The sequence below is a fragment of the Carettochelys insculpta genome, chromosome 16, assembly GCF_033958435.1.
Source record: "Carettochelys insculpta isolate YL-2023 chromosome 16, ASM3395843v1, whole genome shotgun sequence".
In the NCBI taxonomy this organism is placed as follows: Eukaryota; Metazoa; Chordata; order Testudines; family Carettochelyidae; genus Carettochelys; species Carettochelys insculpta.
The window spans coordinates 18133671-18145867 of record NC_134152.1 but is presented as its reverse complement, the minus strand read 5'-3'; the positions used below and the strand labels follow the sequence as shown (position 1 = coordinate 18145867).

General features: G+C 43.1%; 1 protein-coding gene across 4 annotated transcripts in view; it reads left to right on the top strand.

Moving 5' to 3' along the window:
- The window catches only part of SNX29 (sorting nexin 29), a 487403-nt gene that overhangs the window by 247525 nt on the left and 227681 nt on the right, over positions 1-12197 (top strand). For 3 of the 4 annotated variants that reach the window (XM_075010432.1, XM_075010435.1, XM_075010434.1), the window contains exon 16: positions 3973-4089. In XM_075010432.1, the coding sequence (XP_074866533.1) occupies positions 3973-4089 (117 nt within the window). Of the gene's footprint in view, positions 1-3972; positions 4090-7522; positions 7628-12197 lie in introns of those variants that run through there. The other variant, XM_075010436.1, reaches the window with a different exon arrangement.

The following is a 12197-nucleotide window of genomic DNA, read 5'->3' as shown; positions in this document are numbered from 1 at the left end:
TAAAGAGGGCCTCTGCAGAACTGGATTGAACATAAATACCTCTTCCTTCCAGCTATCTGGACAAAGATTCATGTGCATAAAAATTGTAGTGGACATATTTGAGGAAATCCAGTGTGTGATCACTCAGACAAAAAAAATCACAAGGTACCAGGCCCAGAGGGCACCTCAGCTGAGGATTTCAGACTACTCCTTGATAGAATGACTACCACCATTTTGTGCAGTGGCTCAGAGGCTAAACCATTTATCATTCACACCAGTATCAAGCAAGGCTAGATGACTGCCCCAACACTTTTCTCCATTTGCCTTGCTGTGATTCTGATTCTTGTTCATAACTGCAATCCTGATGCAGTCAGGATTGAGTACTGTACAAACAGCTAACTCCTCAAGCTGCAGTATTTCCAAGCTAAAAGTAAGGTTGCAGAAATTAGCCTCTGTGACTTGCGGTTTGCAGATGACAATGTCATACTTGCACACACAAAGGCTGAATGGCAAAGCAAGTATTTTTGCATGTGTCTTTCAAAATTTGCATTCTTCTCTTAACATTGGGGAAATCAAAGTACTTTCCCAGCCCTGAGCCTCACAAATTACTCCCGACAGTCCACCATTAGCAGAGAACCTCTGGAAAATGTGGACCATTTTCTATGTTTTGACAACCGTCTCTCCCAGAAAGCCAACCCTGACACAGAAATTGAATACAGGATTTGCTGTGCCAGTACATCTTTTAGAAAACTACCCAAATGAGTCCTCAGTGATAGGAATCTCCAAAATGGCATCAAGCGGCTGGAGTGGTTCTAGCAGTGCTCTTCAGGAGGATTCTGAGGATTAGCTTGGAAGAGTGACACACTAACATGAGCATTCTCTTTGCAGCCAATATCAGAATTATAGAAGTATAGGTCATGAAATAAAATGACACAGGCTGGTCACTATGTATGTACGCATGCCTAACGCTTGCCTCCCAAAGCATGGACTTCTCTGAGTCAGGGAAGAAGGGCTCACAGAGGCCGAGTGGAAGAGTTTTAAAACACATACTGGAACTACGCCATAGAAAGGAACCATCAACCCAACAAACTGGGAATACTTGCTTCAGAGGTGAAAAGACAGGCACATGAGACAGAGAATTGACAACGGGGAAAAGAAGCAGCACAGCACCCCAGCCAACAACTCTGTTCTCCAAGATTACACCTGTTAGGTCTGTTGTAAAATCTGCAGGCCAAGAATTGGACTGTGAATCCCCTTGGGAGAAATTATCATTGCATTGAGGGATAGCCAAAGAAGAAGTTGCCTGCAACTGAAAAGTTCAGTTTGGAAGAAAATTACTATTGAGTGGTAAAGTTTAATCTCAGTAAAGTGATTTTCTTTTTAGGTGATTTTCTTGTAATACAATAAATCAAAAATATGTAGAAAGTATTCTGAAATGTTTTGAGTTGATTCACGGTATTTTAGATAAAGTCACAAAAAATGACAGTCCTTCCCAAACCATGTCTATAGGGCCACCCACAGGCATGTGGTTCTGTGGCTTGCTGTTCGAAGTCAGTAATCTAGCCCCACTTCACAGGGCAGTGCGGCCCCAATGACCAGAATCAGTAAGCCTGCCCCAATCCACAGGGCAAAGTATCTCAGTGGTCACAGTCAGTAAACTTGGAAGTCCATAAACTCACCCCAGTCTGCAGAACAATGTGGCCTAATGAAGTAAGTAAGTAAATTTGTACACATTCCTGCTCCCAAACCTACCTTCCTTCATCTTGATTGGTGTGTGGTTGAACCCAGAGGAAAGGACCTGTTCTAGTCAGGTACAGCAAGTCCTCTTGGAAAGCTGGAATCCCTCTCCCTGGGCGACTTAGTTGACAAAGAAGAGGTGGCTGCACAACTTGGTTGCCTCATGCACCCTAACGTTCTAGCTAGTAGTGCACTGAATCCTTCTGCAAGTTGACTTAATTCTTCATTACAACAGTGAACAAGAAGAAAGGGCTAGTGTTGTCCTCAGAAAATATCTTGAACTGAATCACCTACTGTATCCTGATCTGTTATGAGTTAGCTTGAGCTATATACTCCTCTATTAAAAAACAAATCAACCAGAACACAAACTTCTTTGGCTGCCTTTTTAGTGCATGTCCCCATCTAGGACATCTGCAGGGCCATCACATGGTCTTCTGAGCACACATTCATGACATAGGCTACGTCTACACGTGCACCCAACTTCGAAATAGCTTATTTCGATGTTGCGACATCGAAATAGGCTATTTCGATGAATAACGTCTACACGTCCTCCAGGGCTGGCAACGTCGATGTTCAACTTCGACGTTGCTCAGCCCAACATCGAAATAGGCACAGCGAGGGAACGTCTACACGCCAAAGTAGCACACATCGAAATAAGGGAGCCAGGCACAGCTGCAGACAGGGTCACGGGGCGGACTCAACAGCAAGTCGCTCCCTTAAAGGGCCCCTCCCAGACACACTTTCATTAAACAGTGCAAGATACACAGAGCCAACAACTAGTTGCAGACCCTGTATATGCAGCACGGACCCCCAGCTGCAGCAGCAGCAGCCAGAAGCCCTGGGCTAAGGGCTGCTGCCCACGGTGACCACAGAGCCCCGCAAGGGCTGGAGAGAGAGTATCTCTCAACCCCCCAGCTGATGGCCGCCATGGAGGACCCCGCTATTTCGATGTTGCGGGACGCGGATCGTCTACACGTCCCTACTTCGATGTTGAACGTCGAAGTAGGGCGCTATTCCCATCCGCTCATGGGGTTAGCGACTTCGACGTCTCGCCGCCTAACGTCGATTTCAACTTCGAAATAGCGCCCAACACGTGTAGACGTGACGGGCGCTATTTCGAAGTTACTGCCGCTACTTCGAAGTAGCGTGCACGTGTAGACGCAGCCATAATGTTTCATTGTTCAGTGAACCAGAGATGATGCTGGATTTGGTAGAGCTGTACAGCAGTCAACATGTCCACAAACTCCTACTCACTTCCGGCAGCACTACATGGGTGTCACCTACATTGGCTAGACATCAACAAGCCCTTGAAGAAAAAAAGACAGTTACCTTTTTTCGAGACTGGTGTTCTTCGAAATGTGTTGTTAATGTCCATTCCATGACTGCTCTCCTTCTCCAGCGTTAGAGTTTCTGGCAAGAGAAAACTGAGAGTATGGGGAGCCAGTGGTGCTCCTTATAATATATCATACAGGTGTCACTTCAGCAGCTGCCAGAACCAGTCCTCTACTCATGCCACTGAAGGAAAACCTTCTGGCATTTAGACATGCGGTGAGCTCATGTACAATGGAATGAACATGAGCAATACATCTCAAAGAATACCAGCTAACGGTAACTGCCTTTTTTTGGGTTATTTTGTCCTTTGGTTTCTGAGACTGTGTAATACCCTTTCATTTTAGCCCAAATTGTTTTCACAAAAAAAATTTGGGGCAATAAGGCAGTTTCTGCTTGAGTGGGATAGTAGGAGCATTTCACGGTGCATTTCTGTTGCACAGATGTATATGAATTGCTTGTCTCTCCTGTTTCTAATTTAAATTAATTCTATTAATCTATTACTTTTATGAGTGCTTTACACTCATCCAAACTGTTAAACTGACAAGCGTATTGTGGATGACAAGTGACACTGTTGGTCATTTATCATTCGCCTATCTCAGATACATGATACAAAGTTTGAACCAAAGTGTTATGTTGTCAGTAGATGCCAATATCTGCATTACAACTACAAAGTAAGCTGGTATGCGTCAGGACAAGATTAGTGTTTGTTGTAAAAAATTTTATCTGTTAGTGCCATTATTACTACTGTCTTAATCACTGCATTAACAGTGCTTCTGTATGTTAATCAGGAAATACATATTTCTGATTTTACAGGAAATGTATACATGGATGTTAAATTGTTTCTTGAGCATTCCAATACAGAGAGTAATGTGTTCATCTCAAGAGATTTGTTCTCTCCTAACATGTTGGTTATATGACTTTCAGGTGGCAGAAATGCATGGGGAGCTTATAGAATTCAATGAGCGGCTACACCGTGCTTTGATGGTGAAAGAGGCTCTTGTATCCCAAATGAGGCAGGAACTTATTGATTTGAGAGGGCTGGTAAGTGTGTTTGTATTTCTTGGTTTTCCTGTTCTCCAGTTCTTAAAATATTGCAATATTATCATTTCAGAAGTGTTTCCCATTGTAAAGATCGCTTAAAATGCATATTGTTTTATGAAGAATAGTAGGTTAATGCATCTGTCAAGAATTCATGACCTCTGGTCTCTTCCTTTGTTGTTTAACTTGTCTTTAGTAGTATGTATTTACCAGCAATTGAAAAAAAATTGTAAAATTAAATTGGCATTTGACTAAAGAACTCATAAATTGCCTTTTTATCTTTTATTATTAATCTGGATTTTTATAATGAAAAGTTGGCACAGTACATTTAAAATAACTATATTTGTTAGGTTTTCATGTAGCAGGTTACATGTATTATTTTCATGTGTTCTAATATTTATAGTCAGTGTATTCTGAAATACTTTGTAATGTTTCTAGGGTAGTTCACCCCACCCCCACTTCACTCACCCCTGCATTGGTCCATGCATATGCCCTGCCTTGGTTCATGCTTCCGTCTGAAGAGATAGTGGGTGGGTGGACTAACTGCCACATGATCTGGGTCAGAATTTGTAGCATCCTCATCTCTGACCCATCTTCGAACATAAAATTGTAATTAGCTTTTAGGATTTTATATTTTTATATTAGTTTTACCAGTTTTATTGTAGCTTTACCATAGTTTTTATTATTGTAGAAGCATTGGAGGTGTGTTTCTCTGTTCCCCCATCCCGTGCCCACATGTGGGCACTTGACTATGCTCCAAGGTGGGGGAACCTCGCTGCTTGGTATATCGCTCTGAAATCATGAGTGTCCTGCTACTGAGTCTGAATGTGGCTGTGGCAGTATAACACAAATGGACTCCATGGTGGGGCTTAATTGGCAGATGGGGGAAGTATACCCTTAAGGCAGAAGGTACCAGGAGCTTTTGCCTTCCTCTCCATTGTGGGCCCTTTCTATCAGGCAGTTGAATTAGGTGGTGAAGGAGAAACCCTTAACCTGGCTGCAGTAGTGCTCCCAGAACCAGTGAAATTATTTTCTTTTTCTGCAGATGAATCAGTGACTGCCATGTCCCCTTTCCTAATGGATGACTTCTGGTATTTCCAAGAATTGCTGCTCAGAGTCAAGGGGAAGGGGAAGGGAGGAGTGGGGAGACACCTCTTTCTCCTAGGGGAAATCTAAGACACCCAGAATAAAATCCTGGATATCCTCCATTCCTTGGCACCAATTAGAGACAGTCTTCTTTGGGGAAAACAAATTATGTTAGTGTTGCAGAAAACAGCCCGGGTAACCTTTGTATTCTGGCTCTTACACATTGGAGGATGGACAGGCAGACCTTTTGACTTACTAGGCATTTGAGCATTCTAGACGTCTGTGTTAGACTTCCAGTATCGTGAATTCTATAGCTCCTACCTTTCAGATCTGCAGATTGTACTGGCGAGATCTATGGTAAATAAACAACTGAGGCTGGGTCTACACATGCCCCTTCCTTTCGAAAGGGGCATGTTAATGAGCAGGTTCGAAAGATGCTAATGAGGCGCTGCAAAGAATATGCAGTGCCTCATTAGCATAATTGTGGCCACAGCGATTTGAAAGTGGGGCTTTTCGAATCGCGCACCGCCTGTTGAGACAGGACCTTCCGAAAGGACCGCCCCCCCAGTTTTCGAAAGCCCTTCTTCCTATCTGGTGATCGGAAGGAGGGCTTTCGAAAACTGGGGGGGTCATTTTGGAAGGTCCCACCTCCACGGGTGGCGCACGATTCGAAAAGTGATGTTCTGATGCTTATTGTCCCATTTGGACCTTTCTGAAACTAATGTCCCAACTGTGATTACAGTGTGCGCCATTTTGCATAACAGTTGTGAATCCAGAGGGGAGACTTTCCTGTCCATGTGGAATTCCAAAGCTGAGGACATAGGTAGGGCCTACTCGCAGCCACCTACACAACCATTCACGAATAACCACTCTGAGGCAGCGGTAATAAGGGACCCTTTAAAACATAGCTTCTTGAATGGTCTGTAATGCACATGCTCCTGATGTATTTCTCTGTCATAATGCCAATAAATCATACCATGTCTTAATTAATGAATGGTGGGAGGGGGTTAAGTTGCAGTAAGTAGAATGCATGTGGTGGGCAGCTGTGCCTTCAGGCTTCCACCAAACCGCCCAGTTCTGTCAGCCATGTGTCTGCTGTGGACTTGGGTGTAGTGGCGAGCAGCTGTGCTTTCAACCCTCCCCTAATCTCCCTACGTTCCCTTTGCTGTGTATCTGCTGCAGACGTGGGCATAGTGGTGGGCAGCTGTGCCTTCAGCTCTCCTCCAACCTGCCTGGTTCCCCACTATGATTTGTGTTCCCTACCACTCCTGCATACTAAAAAATCACGACAAGCTCAAAGAAATTATTATGTTTTGTGGGCAGTTAAGGTTTAAGTGCAAAGGAAAAAAAGCATTTTCAAGGGTGCTTGCATAGCCTTTTGCAGCTGCCCTTGGGGTGGGAGCAGCAGGCTATTCTTGCCCTCCCTCCCTGCATTCGGGGACTGCGATGATGTGGGGTGGACGACCTCTCTTCAGGGGACTCCGGGCAGCACGTAGTGGCTTCTGTTTTGGGACTCCCTCTGCAGCTGCAGCAGGGAGTGCAGTACCTTCATTTGCTCCATCACTGCTGTCACCTTAGTGTGCTTTGCCACTTGCTGTTGCTGTAAATCATGCATTCTCTGCTGAAACTCAGCTTGACTCTGATGACACTGAGTTGTACTATGAGGCCAGTGAGCAGGGTCCTTTGTCAGCTTAGTGTGTTCTGGTTCATTCCTGTCCACATGCTGCAGGATGAGATTCTGCGTGCACCTTTTTCTTTCTTGACCTGTCTCCCACACTGGGCGTGGCAGTTGGAAAGTGAAGGTCAAAATAAAGATACAATTCATGCAGTCTGCTTTCAAATGTAATGAATGGGTCTCTGTGTCTACTATCAGGGAAAATTTCTTTTTGGAAGGCCACTAAAGGCTTATTAAGCATGTGATTCCAAGCATGCATTTTACAATACATCATTTACCACCACTTATGCATCACATTTCTTTGTGCATATGGTAAGCTATAAGCAATTATCTGCTGTTCGGGGGAAAAGGGAGGCCTGCAAAGCAGAAGAAGCCTTCAGGTGTGCTTGGGCAGGGCAAGGGATCTCTGTAAAATAAAAAAGAAAAGCTGAGTGGAAAGCAATCTGGGATGGGAGAGGCCACGCAGAGCCCGGCAGCCGCGTGGTGTGAGGGATCCCTGTAAAGTAAAAAGAAATGCTGTATAGAAAGGGACATGGAAGGGGAGAAGCCCTGCAGAGCCTGCAACCCATGTTGGGGGTGGGGAAGGGAGGACCCACCAGCTGCTCCAGAGAAATATAAAAGAGCAGGAAGTATTGTTAAAAAAAAAATCCGATGCAAATTGCTGTGCTCCTTTAGGTTGCCAAAGAAGACATCACTCTACTAAAACTAATGGATATGGACAAAGCAGACCTGCTCATCCTGTATGACCGCAAACCTGGATAACTTGCTAAAGTGCTATGTGGCATCATAACATCAGTTCGCTATCTGGTTGCCTGGCATGGCAAGGTGTGCTGTTGAAGCTGCGGCAAGTCGTCCTGCACAAGAACCTCGTACAAGAGTGCCTGGGTGAGGCCTTTGAGAAGATCTCCAAAAAGGAGAAGTGCTCCATCCCAAGAAACATTAACATGCTGTTTTGAGGGGCACAGATCCATAGCAAACATGCACACATATCCAGACCTATGCCTGTACCCACCCACTACTTGCTTCTAGCACGCAGAATAAATACTCACCTGAACAGCTTGGTCCAGGGGGCTCAAGGACTGGTGTGGAGGGGAGTGGTTCCAAGTCTATGGTGAAGAGCTCCGGGCTGTCAGAAAGAACTGTCAGGGTCCCCTGCTCATTGCCCCCTTCTTCCTCTCTTTTGGCCTCTTCCCCTGGGACACCCATCTTCTTTCGGCTCACCACAGACTCCAGATCAGGGCCTGTATAAGTGTTGTAACTCATACTGGGCTCCATGGTGGGGTCGCTCCACATAAGCATGTGCAGCTGTTCATAACAGTGGCAGGTACATGGAGCTGCCCCAACCGCTGGTTGGCTTCCTGGACTTTTTGATAGGCCTGCCGTAATTCTTTCACCTTCACCCAGCATTAGAATCAATCATAGAATCATAGAACACTAGGACCGGAAGGGGCCTCGAGAGGCCATCGAGTCCAGTCCCCTGCCCCGATGGCAGGACCGACCACTATCTACACCATCCCTGATAGACATCTATCTAATCTGTTCTTAAATATCTCCAGCGAGGGAGATTCCACAACCTCCCTTGGCAACTTATTCCAGTACTTGACCACCCTGACAATTAGGAACTTTTTCCTAATGTCCAACCTAAACTTCCCTTGCTGCAGTTTAAGTCCATTGCCTCTTGTTCTCTCCTCAGAGGCCAAGAAGAACAAGTTTTCTCCCTCCTCCTTATGACACCCTTTAAGATATCTGAAAACCGCTATCATGTCCCCCCTCAGTCTTCTTTTTTCCAAGCTAAACAAGCCCAATTCTTTCAGCCTTTCTTCATAAGTCTTGTTCTCCAGTCCTTTTATCATTCTAGTTGCTCTTCTCTGGACCTTCTCTAATTTCTCCACATCTTTCTTGAATTGGGGTGCCCAGAACTGGACACAATATTCCAGCTGAGGTCTAACCAGCGCAGAGTAGAGCGGTAGAATGAGTTCTCGTGTCTTGTTCACAACACACCTGCTAATGCATCCCAGAATCATGTTTGCTTTTTTTGCAACAGCATCACACTGTCGACTCATATTTAACTTGTGATCTACTAGAACCCCTAGATCCCTTTCTGCTGTACTCCTTCCTAGACAGTCTTTTCCCATTCTGTATGCGTGAAACAGATTATTCCTTCCTAAGTGCAGCACCTTACATTTATCTTTATTAAACTTCATCCTGTTTACTTCAGACCATTCTCTAATTTATCTAGATCATTCTGAATTATGACTCTATCCTCCAAGGTAGTTGCAACCCCTCCCAGCTTGGTATCATCTGCAAACTTAATAAGCGTACTTTCTATGCCAATATCCAAATCATTAATGAAGATATTGAACAGAACTGGTCCCAAAACAGACCCCTGCGGAGCCCCACTTGTTATGCTTTTCCAGCTGGATTGAGCACCATTAACTACTACTCTCTGGGTGCAATTAGCCAGCCAGTTATGCACCCACCTTATTGCAGCGCGATTTAAGTTGGACTCGCCTAGTTTGTCGATAAGAATATTATGTGAGACCGTATCAAATGCTTTACTAAAGTCTAGGTATACCACATCCACTGCTTCTCCCTTATCTACGAGTCTCGTTATCGTGTCAAAAAAAGCTATCAGGTTGGTTTGACATGATTTGTTTTTTACAAAACCATGCTGGCTGTTACCTATCACTTTACTACCTTCCAAGTGCTTGCAGATGACTTCCTTAACTATCTGCTCCATTATCTTTCCTGGCACAGAAGTTAAGCTGACTGGCCTGTAATTTCCTGGGTTGTTCTTATTCCCCTTTTTGTAGATGGGCACTATATTTGCCCTCTTCCAGTCTTCTGGAATCTCTCCTGTCTCCCATGACTTTCCAAAAATGAGAGCTGACTGCTCAGCTACTTCTTCTATCAGCTCCTTGAGGATTCTAGGATGCATTTCATCAGGCCCTGGTGACTTGCAGACATCTAATTTTTCCAAATGGTTTTTAACTTGTTCTTTTTTTATTTCAAAAACTAACTCTACCCCTTTTCCACCAGCATTCTCTATGTCAGGCATTCCTTCAGACTTGTCTGTGAAGACCGAAACAAATAAGTCATTAAGCATCTCTGCCATTTCCAAGTTCCCCATTACTGTTTCTCCCTCCTCACTGAGCAATAGCCCTACCCTGTCCTTGGTCTTCCTCTTGTTTCTAATATATTTGTAAAAGGCCTTCTTGTTACCCTTTATGCCTGTAGCTAGTTGGAGCTCATTTTGTGCCTTAGCCCTTCTAATTTTACTCCTGCATTCCTGTGTTATTTGCCTGTGTTCATTCTTTGTAATTTGTCCCAGTTTCCATTTTTTATAGGATTCCTTTTTTAGTTTGAGATCATGCAGGATCTCCTTGTTAATCCAAGGCGGTCTTTGCTCATATTTACTATCTTTCCTACATAGGGGAATAGCTTGTTTTTGGGCCCTTAATAATGTCTCTTTGAAAAACCGCCAACTCTCCTCAGTTGTTTTTCCCCTCAGTTTTTCCTCCCATGGGATCTTACCTACCAGCTCTCTGAGTTTACCAAAATCTGCCTTCCTGAAATCCATCATCTCTGTTTTGCTATTTTCTCTCCTACCAGTCCTTAGAATTGTGAATTCTATGATTTCATGATCACTTTCACCCAAGCAGCCTCCCACCTTCAAATTCTCGACATAGAGTTCCGTGAGTAACTTCTCGCGGTCATCTCACGCGACATCTGCTCATAGATTGACGTGTTTCTCTTGGCCATCCAAAGTCTTTTTGCCACCGATTGGTCTCCCCAAATTGCAAGATATAAAATCTCCTGATATGTCCACGCTGGAGTTCTCTTGTGATTCTGAGAAGTCCTAGGTGGATCACTACCCTGAGTGCTCTTGATCACAGGAGATGACTACTGATGCAATTGCTAAAGATGCAGTTCAATGATGCGATGCAATGGGCAAAGGAAATTTTTCATTATGGGAACCCTTTATATTTGCAGACCTGGGCGCTGCTGAATTCAAATTCTAATTCAGTCAAAAACTTGTGGGCTTCCTTTGACCTTCTTCCTGCACACCTGAATGGTGAGCAGTGGAGAAGGAATCAGCCATATGTGGAGAATCAACGCGTAGCATTGTGGGATACATACAAGACACTTCTGGACGCTAGTAAGTTCAAATTAAAGACATGGCGCTTCCACACTATCCTTTATTCGAAATTTTATATTAGAAATTGATACTATCCAGTAATATCAACATTTTATCAGTTTAGGGTTCACTAAATCGAGGTAAAGGTATTTAAGGTGAAGGCAGTGACATTTTAATATCAAGCTAACTTCTTTAAGTTTGATTTTAACTCATAGTGTAGACGCAGCCTTAGTGTTACGGTCCCTAGGTACTACAGTAATACACGTAGTAACCATAATAGTCTCAGTGAAGTCAGTGGGTTTTGTCTGAGTACGGAAAGTAGGATTTGACCTGTAATATTTCTTTACCCTTTCAAAAAACCATGATCGTTGTACAAAATCTACCTGATGATATTAAGACAACTGTGAAGAGTTAATCCGACCAGTTACAGCTTGATTGAGTCATATCAATAATTTATTATTATTGCTAATTTTTACCTGGCACTTTCCAGTTCTTTAGATCAATAGAAGGTAGATTTTAATAATTTAAACTATTTTATTAAATTTTGAATCTACCTTTAAAATATAACTGGCTCCCTACTTATCGAATAATCAGTCCTTTAATTCTAAAAGAAAGGAGTATTAAAATCCATCACATTTTTTTTACATCTGGGGTCATCTTGGCATACAAATTACATTTTAAGATTAAACTTGAGATATTAATTTTCAAATTTCACATAACTGGTCAAGACAAATTGCATCATTAGGTAAATGTTGTAAGAGTTCTCATATATTTTTCCTGAGACTTGACCTTTTAGAATAAATTTTAGAATAATTTTGTCCTTTCTTAGTTTATGTCCTTGTTTCCTTATTGTAAAGTGACTTGGCCAAATTCCTTTCTTAGTTCCTTGTATTATCTGTAATAATTCATAAAGTTTAATTCGTCCCATATTATCCATTTGGATTATAAACTATACTAGGAAAGTGTATTATATAGTTATGTAATATCTGTCTTGACGTTTCTACATCAGAATGGGGAGTGGTTTTCTTTCGTAATTCAAATCACAAACTGTTCTACTACCACAAAATAATGCTTGACTTCTAATAGACAGAATCCATCTCATGTGCACTAGTTCACTGTCCATATTTAGAGAAAGCAAGTACGCCACACAGCAGTGTTACTTTTTGTGGAGAATGAATTTTTTTTACACCATCTTCCTCACGAAATGACATT